We start from the raw sequence: 23,495 nt of genomic DNA on the forward strand, positions 1-23,495 counted from the left end.
TTATTTATTATTATATTGAATGAATATATTTTTTTACTGTCAACGAAATTTACTCGTAACATGCGATCCATCGGAACGTATTTGATATTTCAGTAAAAAGTTTTGTTGTACTACAGATAAGTTGAAGTGGATTTTAACCTTGTAGTAAATTGTAATAATCATTCAAAATTTGATGTAAAGCACCATTGATCGAAAATGTGTTAACATTCCAACGCTCTTTTTGGTTAAAAATTTCGTCTTTTTACAGTCTCTATGTTCAAAAGAGACTTTAAAAAAATTATAAGAAAATATGATGATCTCCTCTTAATAACTTTGTTTTCTTAAGTAGTGTATAAAAAATCTCCTATAATAAATCAATCAATGAATTTGATATAAATAAACGTTTTAGATTTAAAATATTGTATAAGCCATCAATCATTGCAACAATTTTATTAAATCAATAGCAATTGATACATCATCAATGTAAATTGATACATCACAGCGCTTGACACTTGACATATCATTTGCCGGTGTGTTTCATTCAACGTATCGATATAATACGGACTCAAATCCGGGTATAGTCGGGCCCGAGTCAATAAACTTGGTTGGGCGGGCGTCTAGAAATAGATGGCCGAGACGGCGCGTCGGGTACTGTCGGCGAATAACGGCGTGGCTTTAATGAGACCTGTACGTGTGTCAAAAATTACATCAAATTAACACTATACACACTATCACGCACATTAAAGACACATACTACATGCAGATAACTACCATGTCAATGGATTATTTGGTTTCAATAACGCCCGGTCAACAGATACGTGAGTAAATTCAGCATTCAAACATACAACATTTGTTCAAATTCAAATGTAGGTATGGATATTCGGATGTAACCTTAAAAATCTAATAAAATATAAAGAATTCTATTCGTCCCCGACTATGTGCTAAGATGCATATTTTTATCTCCAATATATTTCTTTCGCCAGCTATCAAACGCGGCGCTCTGTTTCGTAACGATAACGACGCTGCATTTTCTTTTATAACATCCATAGACGACTTATGCTATTTATTACACGCATAATACAGAACTATCCCGTCAACTAAATTTATATTTTATTTCTGTCATATCATTTGATGTTTCCACAATGACTATATTTTTCCTGGATTACTCGGATCGTCACTATACGTACTTCCTCATATTAATCTAATGCGCTTATTTCTTTACACATGAGAATTGGTTAATACGTTAGTTAATATTTGAATCGTCGACTAAGTATGATTAAATTACAATTAAAAAATATAAAATGAAGCATTCTTCGTCACAGAATGTCTATCATTACACAATATCGTTTCATATGTTTTATCTAAAATATAACTTCGTTAACAAATTTCGTCAGTCAACAAAAAGTTTTGTCACAATTTATATATACCTTAAATTATTATCACGTGTGAGTGTTTTACAAGTTTTCCCCATTTTTTTTTTCGGTGAAATTTCGCCGAATCGTATAAATTTGGGGTGATGGGCCGGCCGACAGCTATATATGTCACTCAGTTACTCGACAAATTATAATCATTTAAAACTGCTCACGAGACTTTTTTTACAATTTCTCGAATTGCGCTAAAATAAGTTTACGACAATAAAATATATGCCGTCGTTGGTTTGCACGACCTCAAGAGCTTTTTTTTACGTTCAATCTAAAACCTTCGAATAATTTGTACCAGATCATTATTCACTTGCATTTCAACTAAATAGCCGAATCGCACCATCAGTACTATTTTTATAGATTACATAGTTTTTGTTTTATATTACTTTAAGTACCAATTTATCTTTTTTTTTCCATTCTACAGATTTATATAAAACTAAACTAGTCTAATTAAAAACTCAAAAAATCATATTCAAGAAATAATTTAAACCCACTATGTTATGTGAGTTTCATTTAGGTATGTACTTTTTAAATATCAGAACAGAGAATAGGTAAACTCAAAACAAATTTAATATTAATTTTGAAGTCATTTTTTTAACATAAATCCCTCAAATCCTTTGCAATACTTCGGACCGCTTCATTTTGTAAACACGTTCTTATAATAGAGATAATAAATCAGACAAATTAATTTAATCTACTTCATTAAAAGCCGAGATGAAAAATGAAAATTGAATTATTTGTTGACAATTGCAATATTAAACTGAAATATTTTTAATTATTTCAAGAAGCTTTATTAGTAATGAACAATTTGATGAAAATCCGTCCTGAGAATCTCAAAATTACTCATGCTAGGAAAAGTGTGACAGATCAAATGCTGTGATTTATCGTGAATAAGATCGTAAGATTCCATTTCATCGATATGAGTCATAGTGTTGGGATACTATCAGCTAAATCGTAAGATGCAAATAGCCGAATACATGTATAGTTACTATGAATCATGCTTTATGTAATATAACGACCTCAAATTCACGGCACATGTATTGCAATTTGTATCTGCACCATTGCCAAGTACTAAGGTGAATGCACAATATATAAAATAATTAACTTCTAGTCGCTTCGTGACATTCTGATGTTTTTATTGTGACATGAACTGTAAATTGTGTTTTAAATTGTGATACGTTTAGTGTTTTATTACTTGTGCACTTTTTATACGGACATTTGGGTTGATCTTTAAATTAGTTTGGTTTGACTTTGGATTGAAATGAGTGGTCTCCTGTGACATCTTTGTCAACCAGAATATATATATATATATATATATATACACACCTTAATCTTCCATAATAAATCTCATTTGATAGTGTGTTCCCGGCTTTAGAGAATTAAAAAAATATATATAAATTTAAGACAATAATTCAAAGCAAGTGGTACTTGTATATCAAAATATAATGTATGAATTATGATTTTTTAAGATGAACAATAAAATTTGTATGAAGCTACCGGGTGTACAAATTTTGCAATAAACTGGAATATTTACAGCCGTCTAGACACATTTGAATGAGTAACTCTTCATAACTGAAATAGAATTGTGTCTTGAGTAATATTATTTTTTATAATGTCGGCTCAAACTGTTGTAGTACCATCTAGAATATATCTTATGAAATAAATATTTTCTACTCGAGGTGTATTATATCAAATCAGAATCAATATGTATTTATTTCTATGCCAATTTCACACACACAACAACACCGTCTTCTCCGATCTCGGCTTCTTTAATAAAGCCCCCATCGATTCCCTCACACATGTTGTAAGCCCACAAACAGTATAGTTTTCAATCAACAAAGCCCTCCGAAACTTAAAAGGGTATGAACCAAACTGTGCCAAATTCGAATATCTCATTTTTATTGCTATTTGGTTGTTTTATTTACGACGCGTTGCTTGGCGCCGATTTTTTGACAGTCGGCCCCTTTGCTGATTTCCAACTGTCAGAATATAATTACAAATTTGAAGGACCATATGCTGACATTATAACCTTTATTAAAAACGATTAAAGTCTAGTTTCGTTCATACCGGATGAACTAATAGTTGCATCGCTTTTTGCGGTTCATTCTTTATAGTAGCATCAGTTTCTGGAGGCATTTACGTTTTTATGTCTAAACTATCTTTATTTTCGGATTTCCCTGCTGCATTGAATTGGAATTTTAATAGAAAATGTCTGCCTCCACTTTTCATCACAAATATAATAAATGCCTTCAATATTCAAACCGACACCTTTTATTGTTCTAGGAGTATTAATGAATATTTGTAACGAAGTCTTGCCTTCAATGGTTAATCTGAAAGCTATTTTCATGATTAATGTCTATTGAGTAAAATGGAAGAATTTTTTTCTATATAAAAATAGTATCGGCAAAGGCAACAACATGTTTTTAAAAGATTGTCATTAATGTAGAATAGTCTATTCTTTTTCTCGAACAATGACTATATTTACTGAAACAACTTATTGTGTTGCTTTTTTTATTTATTTAAAAAAGACATTTATCCCATGTCATTCAATAAATTAATTGTCGTTACAATTATGATCTCTAAAGCACAGTAAAAAACTATATATTGTATAAAATAAACATCATTACTTCTGAACATTTATTATAGAATTATTTATAGCAAAAATTCATCATAAAATATCGTATTGTCTTGTAATGTTTAGTCTGAAGTCGAATAGGGAACCCTAAAAGCGGACGTGATTACCATTTACAAGTCACCGTGCGAATGCGGCCTTACGCCTTGCAGTCGGCGCCTATTCGGCTGCACAAAGCACGGCATTTATGTAAATGGTAGAATTCCGAAAATGCAAGCCAAAAACAATAAGATGTACGAAAAAAGCCGGCGAAAGTTTTTAATTTTTCTTCGACTTTTGCATGCGCGGGCGACCTTATTATTTTTATGTTAAACTTTGCACCTTTTACGGTGAAAATTATGTGAGGATTTCTTTTTTTTTTTGTTTTCCGATACCGAAATGCAATTTTTACGAGGAACGACTGCATTGTTCTGAAACATTACATTGATACTGTTGGAATAAAGCCATAAAGATAAACCAATTACACAATATCATTATATATATCCAATTGCTATGATAAAATTCCTTTAAAACTTATTAAAATTAACGTAGTCCTATGAGAGAGCAGCAAAACTTCAAACTATTTCTTTGGACACTAGAAATGAAGTATTTCCTTAAAGAATTCCATTTTTTGGAAGCTGTGGTCTAACGGCTATCTTTTTATCCTAACAGTATCTTAATTTTATTGTCCAAATCTTTTGCATGTTTTGTTTTGTCTGCTAACCGAGATCCTAATCTTTGATTTAGGAGTTCGTCGATAAAGACGCCTGTGAGATAAAGTATGGGATTTGTTTTTTTCTTTTATCAGCTTATACTAATTATATTATAGTTTAATGGTTCTTAAACTTTTAATGACATTTAAACTGTTAGATCTTTTTATTTGAGAAACTATAATATTATTTCTTTAGTTAGTGGAACATAATGGAATGGACTGTTAATAATGTTTATAAAAATTTATCAAGGAAGGGCCAGTAACAGTTACAAATATATGTATATACACATATAAATGTGCTAGTACTACTGTTAATAATTGGTATTCTTTCAATATATATTATAAGACAATTATTAAAAACAAAAAGAAACTATAAGATTACTTCAAGGCTGTCCGAAATAGTAAACTAGATCGGGTTCGCTGTAACACAACCGGGTTATATAAATACGTTACAATTGACCTCATTCGTACTTTATAATTTTAATAAGGAAGGTGGAAACGATCGCTTTTGTGTGAAATAATAAAATACACGAACAGTTGATAGGTTTACTTGTAGTAAACATTTCCATATACTGGTATCAATTACGAAGTGACCTTACATTATAACCGTGGATCGACTGATTCTGTTTGATGTAGTTTGTAGCTCTGTCACCAGCTGATACATGTAACACCACATATAAAATACCAGATAAAAAATTCCTTCGCGTATTTGAAATTTGGACGTCAACTTCCTTCTATTCTCGTTGACCACACGTTTTACCAGCATACGACGATCAGCAAGCGTTTTATCATGAAAAAAAATATTAAAGGCAGACAAACCCACCTGCGAAGTTGAAACTAGTTATAATACACAACACGTCGATTTTATTGCGACCACAAACATTATGTTAAACTTTGAAAAAAGCCCTCGGATACTTGAAAGTCGATGTTAGCTTAAAAAATGTAATACTTACAAATTGAATTAATTCCCTCGTGCATCAATCAGATAGTTGCAGTATTTGTATGCCGTCCGTGGATGCTTTCCTTTTCATCATAGTTTGTATGCACGGGGTGATGCTGGCGGTGTGGAAGTCGAATTCCTCGACACGCCACATCTCTAAATATATATTCTGTTTAATTTAATTAGGGTATTCTTTGACGCGTGGCGAACATTCCAAGCCAGACATTAAGATCACGATACATGTAAAGTACCACAATTATAAGTAAAGCCTATTAATCTAAGCATGTATCGGACGTAAGAAAGTTAAGTCGCTGTGAATAAAAACATTACTGTACATCAAATGCCAGTCGCTATATATGCAAACGGAATCTTCTTCTCTATATTCAAACTTGAACTACATTAGGTCCGTATCATCCATATGCATCGATTATCCTGGAATCTGACGCGTCCTTGTTTTTATTTAGTCTTTATTTTAATGACAATAAGACCAAATTTGGTTGATCAGATCAATTTGCTACGTTCTGCATTAGAATCGGCTGACGTTTCTTGTCCAGTGACATGGTATTTAACATTTTTCGTCTGAATGGTAACAGACGGAGGTCTAATTACAGTTTCTGATTGTTTTTGCTCTGAGCTCCATAATCGACTTTAATCGACGTTAATCGGACCACAATTAAGGCCATTGTATCGATTGGAACCGCGAATGCCGCTTGTGGGGGCGAATTTTGATAATCCCTTTTTATAATTAATTTTTATGTTCCAAATTTATTTGTTTATACCTGATTAATGAACTCAGGTCTGTAGCTACTTTGGAAATTGTTACCCCATGTGTTCTATAAGACTAACAGGGATAATTTTCATCGATGGCATTGTTGTTTCACGGAACTCATTACAGAGCTCCAATCCAATCGTCTAAAATACCCAGTTGTTGATCGCCACCTTCGCGCGGCTCTCGTTACATCGACGTCACCAGTTACTCCACTTCTCGGATGGATTCCTGCGCAGTGTGCCGTCATTGGTATTCTACTCGTTCTTTCATCACAGAACGCTGTGGTCTCAACTGTTTCTCCACTCCGTCCTTTTCCATCGCACATTTAATTCATATATTCGTCCCTTTCATTATAATATGCCCAATCCATATTGTATATTCGGTTTTGTGATCAATTTCTGTGCAAATAGCCGTAAGTAGTGTATAAAATTGTTGTATAGTAACAATTGGTGCTGTTTGCTTTTAAAATGCTTCGGGTCCTTTGATTTGTCCGCCGCCTTACATTTGTCGATGACATTATTTGAATAGCGCACATATTGTTTATTTAACAAAATATGTATCTGATAACTGTATAATAAATATTCATATATATGAGCTTTAAGATATTCGATTATAGTAATACATATTTATACCTTACATAAAAATATACATGTACATCTAAGTCATTAAAGTTTAAAGTGAAATAGTAAAATATGTGATGGCTTTTTAATAAAAAAAAATATTTTTTTAAATCACTTTCATCCTGCAAGAGGCCTAGCAACAGAGACGACCTCTAAACAAAAGTCATCGAACTCTAAAAATATTTCCTAAATCGGTTAACGCCCCAAGTGTCACGCAAACTTTGCCAAAATCACTGGAATACATTTTAGGTGCATAATCAATATTGAGAACGGCTTCTGGCATCGAACAGTCTGATTCATTTCATTAAATAAATAATATACATATCGCAAAAAAAAATACACTGTTTTAGTTTATTTTGAAGATATTCGAATTTTTCGCAAATTTTTTCTTGAACACCAGAGTAATCTCAAATTCGGCTACCACGCATGTAATATTAAATCAAGCCTCCAGCAATTTAGTTAACATGAAATATTTCATACTAATTTTGATAGGTCATAATTGTCCCTTTGAATTTTGGGAATCATGCGAGGAATTTACATTCAAAACTATAAACGTCAGTAATTCGATGGTAATTTTCATCCTACGTATAAACTAAAGCTTACTACGAAGCAATTGTCATTGTGTTGATTGCAATAATGTCATGAAACGAGAGCGTGTTTTGATTAAAAATGTCATTAAATCAACTGTAAACAGCTCACTGTAGCCGATAATTACTTGAGTATTAATTACGTTGTTTTTTAAACAATAAATTTAACATTGAGCGTCTGTTGAGTATGCAATGTTTAAATTGTAATTACATCTTTACATCATGTTTGTAAGATACTGATACGTAACGATTTAAATTTATCAAATCTATTTAAGGTGTTGGTAAATATTGAGTTTTCTGCACATTTAGTTTCAGAAGATAAAAGATTCTCCATAAAAACGATAACGAAGGTTGAAAAATAGATTTCATGATAACCATAAATAAAACATATAGCTACATATACCTACCGTATAAACATAGTATATGATACAACCCAAACAAAGCTAAGCCTTGTTTACAAATGAAAAGTTTTTGCACCGGCAACACTACGTGGAATAAGTCAAGACTGAATTTAGACATAACAGAAAAGAGAAAAAGCAAATAAATGTATACTTTTACTGTCCTTAGACCGAATGGGATGCGCTTATCGTAAGCAAGCCTTGTGAGGATGAACAAAAGATTGTATTGATTCCGCCGGCCGCCATTCGACATACGCGAGTGCACTTTAACGTTTATTCAAAATCTATATACTTATAACCTGGTCAGCAAAAACAGTTTCTACTTTCATTACTTACGATACAATAAAACACACGCCACGGGTTAGCCGTCATCAACAGCATAGGTGATATTCAATAATTCCCAAACAAATAAGATTGATTAAATAAAAAACGTATAATGAAATGACAGTGGATTAAGTGAACCGCAACACATTTCTGCGAAGGCATTATACGCGTCTGCGCACGCATCGTGGTCATTTTAAAACAATACCGCGGGGTTGCCTCTCGAGTGTAACTGTTTAAGGAGTCGCCGGGACCAAACCGGGCCTTCACAAAAAACAGATCGTATCAAAAGGAAACCCGAGCGCGCTAAAAAACTGACCCATCAGACGTAGTAGTAGAATTCCCTCAAGTACGACGTAAACCAACAGGATTATAACAGATTTTAAATTTCAATTGATTTTTATATTATTGTTTACATATATTTTGAATTAAGAATAAGTTTGAAGTAATCAAGAATCTTAATTGATATTAGTAAGTGTATTAATTTATGAGCACGTTATTCGTAATACTTCTGATTCAACTGTTTTATATGATCGATCTCACCATCATAATTCGGCCTTTGGCGACCGTCATAGTTACCACTTACATATGATGGCAACATAAGTTTGTACGTCGTTTTTGTGAGAATATTGTATTAAATTTTATATTGATGCTTATCTCTTGTAGTACATCTTATTAGATTCGTGTATATAGGCTTTCAACTTTATAAATCAAGAAAAAATCTTCTTATAGAAGTCTCCTATTAAGTTAATAGTGACTCTAAGATAGTGTGTGTGTTGTATTATAAGTAATTGCTTTCAACATACATATATTAAAGCATTTTATTAGCAAACGAACTCACAAGATGATTATCAGTTACGTTACTAGGCCTACGCTATTGTAACTTTTATTAACATCACTTTATAATTTTCCAATAATAAAATTATTTTTCTGTACGTTACGATAGAGTTAGTTAAGGTTTTGTACGTAAAGTTATTAAATCGATTAACAGGAAGGTTTCAAAAAATTTCTTTTGCAAAATGACCCAGTCAAGGAAGAAGTTTATAATGTTGTGTGGTAGGAGAAGAGGGTAGTTTGACAAAGAAAATGATATGGGGGTATTTTGGCCACATCAGCATCGCTATACCTTTCTTTTCAAGCGATAGAATGCTATGTGTTACGTTAGGTCTAATATGTATAATATGTTTTAAGTGATTATTAGATCCTGGAAATTTTCTTCAAATAACAATTAGTTAACGCACCTAAGACTTTTGCGAGTGCAAATTTCAATAAATATTAAATATGTTTTGTAAATTTTATCTGACGGTTCATTTATTTTGCAGTAACTGATCACTGGCGTTGCTATTCATTAATTACCATTACTTTCCAGTAAGTTGTAATTAAAATGTCCAAAAACACAAGACCGATCTAATACAATAGAATACTTTGCTTCATGTTATCATTCCACTTGTATTGAAACAAAACAAAGTGGAGTAGCAACAAATGTTCTCAGATGCAATACAATTCCGTCGCTAGGTTTATTTTGAATCGTTTCTCCGCCTGTCTTTAATTGCCACTAGGATATTTATAATTGTGCGAGGCTGACGCCATCTCTGTTTCTGATTCGGAACTATGTCTCTTTAATTATTGTCTATGGATGTATAACTGACACACTTTATTAAATCTGTGTCAACTTTTGAACACTGTCTAATGTCTTGAAGAGCTTTATTATTAAATGATCTTTGTTAATGACTATCTATACAATAAGTAAATAAATATTTGATAAATTTAACACAATTTATGCTGTTTGTCAAAATCTCCAAATTTCATTTATATTATTGGCATAGATATTACTATGTCTACAAGCTCTAATAACATGCACTCACCTATGATTGCCAAGGCACTCATAGGTGAGACAATCGTAAATTATTTCCATATTGAACTTCATGTAAATTTTTGTCACCGAGTTCATTGAAGGAACAGATCAAAGCACTAGCAAAACAATCTTTCGTTGTTAAATTAATTTGGATACATTATAGAAAGGAAATGGAGGAGCTGAGACCTCGAAATATCGTTAATAAAAGTTTTAAATGGTGACTTCTTAGAAATATAAAATGTTTCAATGACAGCGGCGGTCCTTAATAGTGGTTTGGCTTCCATCCAGATTACCTGCGGTCCAATTCAGTTTCCGAACAGGATGTGCTATTTATAAAGTCTGGTGACAACCGCCACAGATAATTGGACTCACGAGAGTGTGTAAATTTTTCTCAGCCTGATGAAATCTTACGTACCTACTGGCTTTACAAAACAACTGCGTCATATTTTTCACGAGTGATATAACACGAATGAGGCGTATGAAAACATGTTAAATATTATTTATAGTTATACTTCTCAGGGATTCGAGATTTCTTGTAAATGTTCGACTAAGCTGTTTTCCCTCGAATCCCTGAAATTCACATCACATGTGAAATTATTATATTTTTTTTATTAAGTTATCAATTGCATATATGTTGACGTTTGGTGACGTATTTCGCTTCCCTCATAGTAGACATCTTTTTGAGAACATCCGTCAAAAATATAGTCATGGATGGTTCATTCATATTAAAGTTAGTACGTCAGTCTGTAGGCGAGTCCATTGGCAAGGCGAGGAATTCCGTTTTAGAGCGTATTATGAATGAAAGTAGGCGTACAACCTCAATGGCCTGACGTCATATTGGCAATTCTACTAGATTAAAACATAATGACCATGTCCATTATAACCAATTATCCGTGTCTAAAGAAAATTCCTATATGAGAGAACACGTGGGTAGCTGGCATTAATGGATATATATACTCAACAAAACTATAACTTATTTTATTTTCAGAAATTGTGTTTTCTTATATTAATTACTCAAAACACAAATTGATTTGTCGGGGTCATTTAAATATTACATTCAAGATTGGCTATATTTTGAATATACCAGTCACGATGGTAAAAACGATTTTTCTAAGATTTTTAGAGATTTTTAGAGTTTTTAGTCAAACGTCAAAACGTACACCCTTTCAGCCATTCAGAAGTCTGTCACGAAAAAAAAGTTTCTTTTAATCTTTGTATTATATAATTATGAAAATGAAATTATATGAAATCTAAGTCGGGTCGATAGTAATATAATAATAGCTAATTTCGTCAACAAATCTATATTAAATAAGATCTCTAATAATTTTTTAAATCAACATCTTCGGCTGCATATTATGAAGACGAATGCAGACTTATATAAAATCAAAACACATTCAATCACTGTTTCATAACAACGAATCATAAAATGTCTCATTTATCGTAACATATTCACTGAAACGTGGCCAATTTTTTTTGGTCGCAGGGTGTCCAATGACTCCTGTTTAGATAACATACAGTTTATTTCTGTTCTTACATATGTTACCCGTCAACCGAAATAATAAGGCCATTGGCCTAATGACAGTAACTTATTTTTAGTAGGGACTTTTGAAGGCGACTCGATTTTAAGTGTTCCCGAGGTGAGAGAGAAACCAACGTGGAAATTTTCACGCGTACTACGTTAATAGTATAATATTGTACATCGCTTGCGGTGCGGGCATTACGCTTTTGGCAAGTGAACATAAACAATAGCTTAAGATATCATAAATAAGAGGATTTTTAGACGAACTTCGGCGAATTACGAACATCTGAATTGTTTTCGTCTTTTTCGATGACACATAGTGCATTTTAATTTTGAATCCAAATAAATTAAATTAAATCTTCATCTAAGTATTATGGATATTAAAGTTTTGTAATCTTTCTTCAAACTTTTATTTATTCAATCCTAATTATTTTTAATCTATTATTGTATATATTACAGGTAGCCCCGCTCGGATAGAGCCAATGCAATCTGTTCGTATTTCTCGAGGAAGTAGAGTGAAATTGGAGTGTCGAGCCAGTGCTCGTCCTCCGCCGAGGATATCATGGTACAGGGATGGCCGGCCAGTCGCCGAAATCGCACTCAGGCGGTTCCGGGTGCAAAATTATAGGTAAGCGTTATATACCAGAGAATAGTCACATAAATATTATACGTATATCCATTTGTTACATAAGAATATCACCTAATTTATTGCTGGAATCGCATACACAATTGTTAATGAAAGAGATACTGTTCAGTTCGTAGAGCACAGCTAATTGCTGCAGTTTACATATAGGTTAATCTAACATACGCGATACCTACCTACGGCTGGCTAGAGATAGTGATCGTAGTGAATTGCGTTTTATAGTACTTTTTTTTAATTCTTGTGCCTGAATACATCCTCTTTTCTTAATTGACTCTTTTAAATCTGTATACAAAATTCCGTTGAACAAGTGGGCCACTTCTACCATATTACCTTCTTGTTTTTTGATATAATATCGAAAAATATATATTATTTCGATTAAAAACGTGACAACAATACAAAATATTTACAAAAGCGATTAAAAAAATTACACTAGTTAAATATAATGATGTTGGCATTCAAAATATATTTTAGATAAAAATCTTATTATAGATATATTTGGTAAAATGAAAACTTATAATCTTATTTCAACAACTGCTTTATCATTTTGTAAGAATTCAACGAAAAAATATATTTTCAAAAAATAATCTTAAATAAATTCGTTGCATAATGTTTACTATCGGTTTCATAATTTTAAAGTTTATGATCTGTTTAAAATTATTTAGATTCTGAAACGTGTCTGCCCTACGAAGCTTTTGTTTCGACCTCGCAAAATTTTACGATGCATTTTATGTCTTTCCAAATTGCATTAAATAAAATTGAGTTACATCATTGAACTAATTTGAATAAAGAAAATAACAATTCGTTTTGACGTACTTACAAACCTTATTTAAAGGCTTCAAATTGTTTCTAAATGTTTGAAACAATAAGTTTAATCTTATCTTGTCAAAGTAACGTTCCAATCACGTGAAATACAAATTAGAATAAAGGAATATGAATTCTAATTGTATTCCGTTTGTCTGTATACGGTCTGATGATGGTGTGGTATCGAACAGTTAGAATGATAGTCTTATGTTGCTTACATTAATGCAACGTACAATTACATCAGTAATAGCTGGCACAGGCTGCCATTGACCTAAGGTGATATAGATCGTTCTGGAACGTTCAAAGGAACAGTTGTTTGAGTAATTGAACATAATCATAATTAAGTGATACGAACAGTAATTTCACGGATCGTTTTACTGATGAACTTATCGTACAGAGATATACATATATGAACACTACGTATTGAAGCCAGGCATGAAAAGCTTAGTATGTACTATGTGCTAAAATAACTCACTCTTAGCACATATAATTTTAAAGAATTCTTAATTTTAGTGATATCACCTTGAAGACAAACAAAAGTCGACTCAATCTATTTATTCTGTATTTTATAGCCTGTTTAATTTATTAATCACACGACAACTCTGCTCTTCGATCCCTTAATTTTGTTACGCACCATTCAGAAAATAAAAACTGTATTAACAAATTAATATATATATAGATTTTAAGACATCTTTCTATGTTGGCACAATGCGAAATTCCTTTTCAAGTGTAGATACAATCACTAATATTTTGTCCATTATTAATACCCTCTTGACTTAGCGCTGAAGCATATTCTATACGTACTCTACAGTTCGTTCCTGAAGTCCAATACCATTAATGGGGATATGTGTATTGAAATCGCTATTATAAGTTTTCAGGACGAGATTGGTCTTAAAATAAAACTAATTTTTTTCGGAATTACACGTTTATGATTATATTAACTACATACTCCCGACGTCTCGGTTACTTTGCAGCAACCGTTATTACGGGCAGACGAGATGGGAATGTCCTTCTCTGACATCCCTCTATGACAATTCTGAGTATTCAATGAATACTCGCGAAAATATTAGATCTCGTGACGAGATTCATCTTAATTCCAGTCCCCGCCCAGGAACTACCTGGTACTAGAGAGTATTCTCTGTGATATTTTGTACTATGTAGTAATTTATTTCAGACGTCGCTCGATCCTCGTGATCCGCCACGCTCGTCGCGAGGACTCCGCCACATACGAGTGTCGAGCCCAGGGCGCTATAGGACCTCCTGCTGTAACCAGCGCTAATGTCAGCGTCGTGGCACCAGTCGCCACCGCACCGGATACTTGTGAGTATACCACTTCCATAAAAATTAAGAGCATTCATTCATATCCTTTGTAACTTTGCAGTTTTAGACACACATTGTATGGCACGGCAAAAAAAATTGGTATATTAATTTTTAAAATTAAAGCAAATTTCAGCTATTATTTGGATCACAATTTATAATTAAATGGAATATTGATTTTTTATTATACGATACGATCTCTAAAATATATTTTGTATGTAATGCACAATATATGTATACATGCAAATGTGCCCTGAAAACTTATAAGTGAAGGGAAAAATATGAGATTTGAAAAAATGGTGGAGGGACTGTCACAAAGGTATCTAAAATTAAAATGTCGTTTCTGTCGTTTCATTAGTTCTCTTCAGATAGGGAAAATAAATCTGTAACCATATAAATTTTAATATCTCCCTTTGACAAACATAAATTAAGTCCCTTGATATTTGTGCAGAAAGTTTATGAAAATTTATTATCTATTTTCGATTTGATTCGTTTTGATAAATCACCAACAGCTTGTTGTTTGAATAATTGATTGTGCGCTTATGTGTGTTAGCAGCCAATGACGTCACGCATATTATATATTTATACCGTAAACATCAGCTAGGAGACCTTTCGAAATAACTGGAATCCAACATGTTGGCTATTGTTAACCGTTTCAATACCGTTTCAGTTTACACGGGAAAAGTTGTCGGTGGATTCCGCGAATGATAAACAATGTAATATAAGATAAAAGCCCATCCAATCATTTACCCATAATGAATAACCAACTGTTAAGCGAATATCAGCTGTTCTTAGCCAACTATACACACCGTTATTGATCTCAAAAAAAAAATTAACGCAAAATTTTAATTAGATGGAAAACACAGTTTTAGGTGTGCACATTGAATTCAGCCAGGGTTTTTGGCAAATAAAACATCGGACAAATAGCTTCGTCGCTAACGTCTTTGCTGACTTTGGTGACTTCGCTAACGTCTTTGCTGACTCGACAACAGTTTTTCATCAAAATTCTCCACGACGATTTTCCAAAAAATGTATCTGAATTTAGTTAATTACAAATTTTAATTTCCTTCTCTGGTTGGAGAATTGTTGATATAGACCTCCGACTTCAAATAACCTTACAAAACGATATCTATTGGTGGTAAATCAAGATCTAGAAGGCAGATTCCGTTATGAATTGTTTTAATGACCAGAAATTAGTTTCCGGACAACCAGTATATTTATCGTCTCACTAAAACAGTCTCTACTGTTATTCAATCCTGTAACTCTCCTTTTTTACCAAACCAAACCCACCAGCTGACAAACTTTTTCAGGATTGACAACACTTTAGGGCATAAATTGCGACAAATGAAAAATCTTGCTTTAATTTTGAGATATTCTATATTATGATTAATAAATTATTATATTTTTATTTCTAAAGAAAGTAATTGAGCATAAAAACCTAAAGAAAATTAAATTGATTAAAGTTTAGTTACCGTCTACTACTCGTAATATCTAAATGAGAATTTGGCTTCCGATACTTCATATTTTGAGAGAACAAAACTGGCCTTACTAACCAATTTAATACACTTAATTAGTATTCTTTGCTTTAAACACATAATGTCTCAACTCGAATACTTGGAAAGCAATTCTTGGATCGTAATATTAAATCTATAAAGTTATTTCTCATCAGTCGTGATTTGATAATGTAGAAAAGTCTCGTTAATAAATTTATTTAATAATTCCAGCGATCCTCGGCGCCCCTTGTCCGATGCCTGACCCAGCCTCGTACTGTCTGAATGGAGGCACTTGTTTATTCTTTGAGCTCGTTCAAGAGCAAGCTTGCAAGTAAGTTTTGAAAAATATATGTAACAAATGTTGTTTGTGCTTTAAATATTACATTGTATTAAAAAACTTAGAAGATATTATAATAGAAGCATAATCATTTACAGAAAGCTTTTATCGTAGTAGCTGTTATCGAACAATTTCTATAGATAAAAAACTTGGACTTACTTTCCAGATGCCCGGAAGGCTTCAACGGGCAACGCTGCGAAAATAAGGACGTGTCAAATAGGAGCAGTATGTATCATTCCTACACATGCAAACTGGGCCTCTCCACGTCCTACTACTGCTAGCCAGCGTAGCCGATACCCACCTCGTTCCAATTATATATTAGCACTGTTCAAATTTCCCGCGCTCTCTCGGACTTGGAAGATATTTTTTTTTTCGATGCGACAATTTCCAGCCATCATCTAAAGAGATTTTATGCAGAAAATATTTACCTAGTCCGTGCGCATTTTGTAGCGTAATAGAGAAAGCTTCAATATATATAATTTGTTGCATTACAGCGACTTTCTGTTATGGGGCCAGCTGTTTGCATGCCCATTTTTATATATTTTATTAGAAACTCTTGTATCTCGAAATCGATACGAGAATACATGCAGCTTCTATAGTGTGTCGTAAAATTATTAGACGTCCATTATTATTATTTTTTTTTAACAATAATAACAAAAGTAATAATTATTTTTTTGCTTTATAACCACAAAGTTCTTAGCAAAAGCTTTAAACTATTATAGATAAATATAAAATGTATTATATAAATAGCTGGCCCAGTGAGATTATAATGTTAAGTTAACGTTAATATTAAATTTATTATGCATTTTAGATCATCATAGTTCAATAAAATACTATTTATAGAGCCTTCCGTAAAATCATTTAGAAAAAATAATATCAGATTCGTTTTATGTCTATACAAAGTTGTAAATATTTTACACATATTTGTAGTTTTGCAATTTTTACATTGTTATTTACTAAGGTTTGATAACTCATTATAGGTTAATTTTATTCTGATAAAGAGACTTGCAAGTTTTGTACATATCTTTTAGGGTAAGATTTTTTACATTATTAATATTAACAAAACACATTCAAATGCGAATTCCTTAACAGTATCAAAATCTACTTACATTGTCTGAGTTAAATTTAGGCAAAATTTTCTTTTTCTCGAGAAATTATATCTGCTAACGGCCGGTTTCTATTCATACAATCAAACATTAATTCATTCATTCATTCTTGAATATATCTATCCATACGCAAAGATTTTTGTTATAATACTGTCATTTCGTCTCGTTCATTCGTTAGTTAGTTACACCTTTGAAATAGAATACAGACTTAATTTTATCACAGTTCCCGACTTAACTGTGACTCACGCGTCCATTAAACAGCAGTTTTTCTTAATATTAAGAATCATTTCAACAATACTTATTTATTTAAATCACTATAACCGACATTTAGTTTTTTATTGGAACCGGCTTTCAGGCTTTTTAAAATTTTCTGCGAAACCGGACAAACTCCAGCTAGTCAAATAGCAGTTTTAATTCATAAAATCTAGACTATATAAATAAATTATTATATTAATAGTGTCGATATTTGGATGAATGGTTGTGGATATAGCGACTTTATCATCTTATGTACTTACATCGCTACATGGGACCGATATTTATTCAACAGATGGCTTCGTCCTAGTTTAACTATTATTTCATTTTGTATAAAGTTCTTGATTAAGTGCATTATTTATATGTAATTTAACTAGAAAGGGGTCTATTTATTATTAAATGCAGATTGAGGGTTATAGGGCATTACAGCACAGGTAAAGTGACGTCAATGCTGCAACATTATTATTTTTCTTTTATAACACCATTATTTTGGGTGAAAGCCTTCACTTTTCTACTACTACTGTTTTCTGCTCATCTTTGACGTCATTTCACTTTTTTTTATTTGTAGTCTCACAACAAATACTAAGGTGCAAAATATTGTGTTATGTTATGTAATGAAGATACCAAAACTACAATAAAAGAATGAGTGTTGGAATTAACAGAGAGACGATAATTTATTTGTTTTTTTATTTTTTTGCACTTTCCTTAATCCTTCGAAATTACGGTGGAATTTTACGGAACACGGTATGTATTTTTATTCCAAATTTATTTTTTGTTGTACACTAAATCTTCGCTATCCGCACTCATTTCATTGAATGGGAAAATGTAACATTATTTTTTTGTCTTTGAGTATTCATAGAACGTATGAATGATCTGCGAATCCGTCTGAATACCCGTTCAGTTACATTTTTTCATGTTTGTCAGAATACTAATGCTTCTTCAGTCACTAATGTTAAGGGAAGCATGCTCTGGATACATTTATTAAAACCATCACTTTAACAATTACTTACTATTTGTTGTGAGATAACAAGTTTATTAGAATCCACCATGCATGAATAATACAATATTTATATTGTTCTCTTAGATATATGTGTGGACATAATTTTGTTGCATAACATATGTTGAGACTCATAATCGTTAGGTATATATATTATACAGATATATGTTAATATACATTAGATAGAATGTAGAAAAAAATAAGATTTTTTTTTATTGTTTATTAACAATATTTATTTTTCAGATTTGGGAGAACGATTGTGGTGAACGACTTTAAAACAATTCTACTCGGCGAAGTTAATTCCTATTGATATAATTACGAATCATTCCCGCATTTTATAGAATTGTAAGCTTAAAATCATCACTATATTATAATGCGTCCATGCCTTTATCCTTATAAATGACATTAATGGTCACCGACTGTCGAATCCCTGAATATTTCTGAATCTATTTTTTATATTACGCATACAAGACTGATAAATTAGAACCCCAAGCTGAATCGTTATAGATATTAAAAAACACACACATATTTTAACTGACAGCTTTTGTAATATTTTTATACATCTGCTCTATTATGACAAGACGTCAAATTCAGTCCCATATTTATGCAATTTAGAAAGTGTCTACGTATTTTTATAGCTAGCTCGATAAGTACTAAGTCCAATATATAAATACCCGACTTGCAAATTCATTCAATGTATTAAGGAGTATATCAAAGTTATTATGTTCTTAATTAATAACAAAAAAATATTTTTTTATATTCACCACCCATTTATTCAAAACGATCCCACCTCATTGTTCATATTATTAAAATAATTAAGATATATACGTTTTAATGAGTTATTTTTAACAAACAGAATCTCCACAACATCAAACGTTACATGTCGTGTGACGCGAACGGTTAGGTTGTAACAACGGTTTGTACAGTATTATTTGCTGGTTTAACATTATTTATTGTACGCTTAATTAGCTAATTGTAAGTGCTTTGTTTTAATAAAAAACAAAAAAAAAACTAATCTTGTTGTTGTTTTTCCTCGAAAACTCTTCACTTAATTATGTAAACTTAACCAACTGCGACACCTAATAATTAACAGTATTTTACTAGCTTTTTTTAACTTCAAAAACAGGGTCCCAAGTTAAATGAAACTAGTATTATTCGGATTTACTACGCGGATTTTATTATTTAAAAACTACATAATCCCGACGTTTCGGTTACTTAGCAGCAACCGTGATCACGGGCAGACGAGGTGACGAGTCAGACGTCTTATACGACGATACTTAGACGTCAATAGAAGCATTTTTTTAAATTCGAAAAACCTAAATCATTAATAAAACATTCAGACAGTAAATCAATGAAGATGTGTTATTTAATAAAGTAATCACGAACTTTGCATTAAACATAACATCCTTATAAGAGTGTAGACTTCCCCTTTTTTAACAAAATAAATAAAACATAATTTGTACCAAAGTATTTTTAATTTCCTTGAATATAAAGATTAAAAAATAAATAATTCAAATGACAAAAACATTAATGTTACAATACTATCACAGTCTATATTTACAATTATCAAAACTTAATCAAAACTCAGGCACAAACTAAACCTAATATCATCCAATTGATTTTCCACAAAGTACTTAATTACTACACTTAAGCCTAGAACTGGTAAATTGTTAAACTTACTAAGAGATTGCTACATTGAAACCAAATGTATTTAATCTGCAAGCTTGTAACTAACAACAGTTTCCATTTTGTGTAAGCTGGTCGAGAAGGTCTTCAGTTGTACATTCTGTGCATTAGTTATAGCTATAGGCTCGGCTTCTGCCCACTTTTCCGGGATGTCACAATCGGTCTTAGCATGAACTAAAACATCAAATGAACATCTACAATCTAAGAAAGGTAGATATGAAATGGTAGCTGCCACTTGCAACATAACATCGCGGATCTCTTGCTGTATTTTCTTCAAATCTTTACTTCCTACTTTTTCATTTTTCTCTTTAGATAAAACAGCATCACCATCTTCGTATTGTACATTGAAATCCCAGCATTCCAGTATTTCTTTGTTAGCTACATTGAGTATTATAAGAGAAAGCTTACTGACTTTTTTGTTGAGAATCCATTCTGAAAAAAAAATAATATTAGTTAGTCATTTAAGGAATACATGTTCAGTATGTTCATAAGACTTATGTGGGGCATTAATGATAAAAAACATACCTTCACTTTGTGTCAACAGATTTGTAAGAAAATTTTTTATTTGTTGGTCTTCCGATATGAGAAGAGTAATTCCATACTGCTGTTCTGCTTTAAATGTTTCTGGTGGATACAAGCCTCTTTGAAATAATACTGAATTAATGGCATATTCTGAAATTCAAACTGTAATCATTACACATACTTCCGCAAAATATTCATTAAATAATTTTATTTTAAACGATGGTCAAGAATCAAATATTTAATAAAACTTGAAGCATTAATACAATTCAATGTTAAATATTATTTAATACTTACTGAGATATTCACAAATGATTTGTGCAGAGCCTTTCAGCGTTATACAATTTTTTGTTTGCTGTTGAGACATTATTTTAGTAAAAATCTTAAAATTAGCTTATAAAACAGTGTTAAAAAGCACTGTAATGAAGTTAATAAAAATACTAAAAGGTACACTGCCAAGCAAGGTGATAACGGCAAAACAAATCCGTTAATTTAGAAGTTTAAATTGACATTACCCTTTATAGTTTATGGAGCCTGTCAACCATATATACACATATATTTATTCTGTGCAAAAGTATTAGAATCTAATGATAAATGCTTTGTTATTATACAAGTGTGAAACACAAAAATTATAAAAATTGTCTTAAACCTCAATTATTTAAAAATATATCCTACAGCAAAATATTTACTACATTACCCAATATCATGAAAAATAGGATTTCATTCTTTTATAAGAACTTCAATATTAATTTTAACATTAAAAGCCACACTTAAAAAAATAAATTATGTTAGAGTATTTATTTAAACTAAACAAAAAGCTTGAAACAATAAAGCAAACAAAAAAATAAGAAAAGTATTTTATTATTTTTACTCCTCTCTAAAAATATTAAAGAAATAATTTGCGATTTGAGAAATGGAAAACATTTTCGACAACTCTAAAGTCAATGTCAGATTCTCAATAGTCAATATTGAAAGGTCAATTTACAATTATAATCTATACCTACCCTAGGTATAGTTTTATTAGTCTCGTTTCTATCAATTATTTATAAATTAAGGCATAAACCCTGCTTGATCAATTTAAAATGTGCTTAAGCAGATTAATTTTTTTTATTTCATACGTTAAGTAAAGACTGTATATAATTATGAATAAATTATTCATTTGGTTTATATAAACCTAAAACATGGGCAGAACTCAACGTAATCGAAAACATGAAAAATTATATAAGTTTCATACGTGTAATAATGAAAATGATTTGATATTATTAAATTCTTGGTTAAAGAAACATGGAGTGCAATACAGCAAGAAATTAGTTTTGGCAGTTTTCAAAGATACAGGACGGGGCCTGCTAACTAAAAAGAAAATAACAGCCGGCGAGGAGCTGCTGAACTTACCACTTAATTTAACTATAAATGTAACTACTTTATTGATGGATGTAATATTTTGTAGCATTTTTTTAGATAATAAGGTTAATTGTCTAGATAAATATAAGCTAAAGGTGTCATTCCAGTCCCTGATGGCTTTTTATATTATGTACTTAAAAGCACAGGGCAGTAAATCCAAATGGTATATATACTTAGAGAGTTTGCCAAAGATGTATACAGTTCCGTACTATCTACCGAATGATATGAAAAATCATATTGATGAAGAAATTGTGTCTGTGATTATGAAACAAAGAAATATCATTGAAATGTCATACAATATTTTTTATGATATTTTACAGAATAGTAGAAGTAGTAACATTGAAGTACAAAATTTGAGATTGTATATATCACTGTGTGAATATGAATGGGCATATTTTACTATTAACACTAGATGTGTGTACATGGACTTAACAAAAATTATAAATTTAAGAAACGTGGATAGTTCATTATTATCTATAATTAATGATAACACTAAAATATCATTGTGTCCATACTTAGATATGATAAACCACAGCCCCAGCGCCAGGAATGAGACAAAGTTAGTGGTTGCTAAGGAAATGGAAAATATATCAATAACAAAACTCAATGAGAATATATTTTCTGATGTACATTTTTCTATTTACACAAAGAATGATTTTGATCCGTATACACAAGTTTTTATATGCTACGGAGACAGTCATAACTTGAAATTAATAACCGAATATGGTTTCTACCTGCCATACAACGATATTGATTTTGTATCTTTTACATATGAAAATATTGATTCATTTTTAAAGGATTGCAAAGTAAGACTATCCAATGAACAGATCACATTTATAAATAACCATGGTCTAAATAAGGAATTGTATATCGACAACCGAGGCCTAAGTTTCAATTTCTATGGTCTGTTGATGGTTGTAAAGTATTATTATGACAGAAATATAGATATAAGTAGATTAATATACTCAGCTGCCATATGTTCCAATGATAGGGTAATTATTGAATTTATTTTGCCCTTGGTTCAAAACAGGCTTAAAGATATTAAAAATGCATTAAATAGATTAAGTAGTTTTAAGCAAAACATTATTTTACAGAATTGTACAGATCTAATGAAGCAATATGTTGCAATACTGGAGAAGTTTATTAAATGTTAGATTTTTGTCAAAGTTGTTTTATTTTTGAGAAAATTATTAATTACTTGTGAAATTTAA

At 31.4% G+C, this 23,495-nt stretch overlaps 3 protein-coding genes across 4 annotated transcripts in view; 2 read left to right on the forward strand and 1 right to left on the reverse strand.

The window, feature by feature from the left end:
* Positions 1-19,693, forward strand: part of LOC116765822 (protein vein) — a 41,480-nt gene extending 21,787 nt beyond the window's left edge. The window contains exons 2-6 of one of the 2 annotated variants that reach the window (XM_032655420.2): positions 12,192-12,360; positions 14,351-14,496; positions 16,218-16,317; positions 16,490-16,548; positions 18,922-19,693. In XM_032655420.2, coding sequence (XP_032511311.1) covers positions 12,192-12,360; positions 14,351-14,496; positions 16,218-16,317; positions 16,490-16,548; positions 18,922-18,944 — 497 coding nt within the window. In that variant the 3' untranslated portion in view covers positions 18,945-19,693. Of the gene's footprint in view, positions 1-12,191; positions 12,361-14,350; positions 14,497-16,217; positions 16,318-16,489; positions 18,359-18,921 lie in introns of those variants that run through there. The other variant, XM_032655419.2, reaches the window with a different exon arrangement.
* A 441-nt stretch (positions 19,694-20,134) lies between these two features.
* LOC116765668 (mitotic spindle assembly checkpoint protein MAD2A) lies at positions 20,135-21,614 on the reverse strand. Its single transcript, XM_032655234.2, has 3 exons — positions 21,181-21,614; positions 20,890-21,036; positions 20,135-20,796 (listed from the first exon to the last, which is right to left on the reverse strand). The coding sequence occupies exons 1-3, from the start codon at positions 21,248-21,250 to the stop codon at positions 20,390-20,392; spliced, it is 624 nt and encodes a 207-aa protein (XP_032511125.1). The 5' UTR covers positions 21,251-21,614; the 3' UTR covers positions 20,135-20,389.
* A 231-nt stretch (positions 21,615-21,845) lies between these two features.
* On the forward strand, positions 21,846-23,450 carry LOC116765610 (SET domain-containing protein 4). The gene has a single exon (XM_032655145.2). It carries the CDS (start codon positions 22,065-22,067, stop codon positions 23,436-23,438), a length of 1,374 nt encoding a protein of 457 aa, XP_032511036.2. The 5' UTR covers positions 21,846-22,064; the 3' UTR covers positions 23,439-23,450.
* Positions 23,451-23,495: the final 45 nt, after the last annotated feature.

The sequence above is a fragment of the Danaus plexippus genome, chromosome 11 (assembly GCF_018135715.1).
Source record: "Danaus plexippus chromosome 11, MEX_DaPlex, whole genome shotgun sequence".
NCBI lineage: Eukaryota > Metazoa > Arthropoda > Insecta > Lepidoptera > Nymphalidae > Danaus > Danaus plexippus.

Bases quoted from the DNA above. Each gene is read 5' to 3' on its own strand.
- LOC116765668 (XM_032655234.2), bottom strand. From the start codon at position 21,250: ATGTCTCAACAGCAAACAAAAAATTGTATAACGCTGAAAGGCTCTGCA. The intron at 21,037-21,180 runs GTAAGTATTAAA...TTTGAATTTCAG, and splicing joins AATCATTTGTGAATATCTCA to AATATGCCATTAATTCAGTA. The intron at 20,797-20,889 runs GTATGTTTTTTA...TTTTTTTTTCAG, and splicing joins TCTGTTGACACAAAGTGAAG to AATGGATTCTCAACAAAAAA.
- LOC116765610 (XM_032655145.2), top strand. From the start codon at position 22,065: ATGGGCAGAACTCAACGTAATCGAAAACATGAAAAATTATATAAGTTT.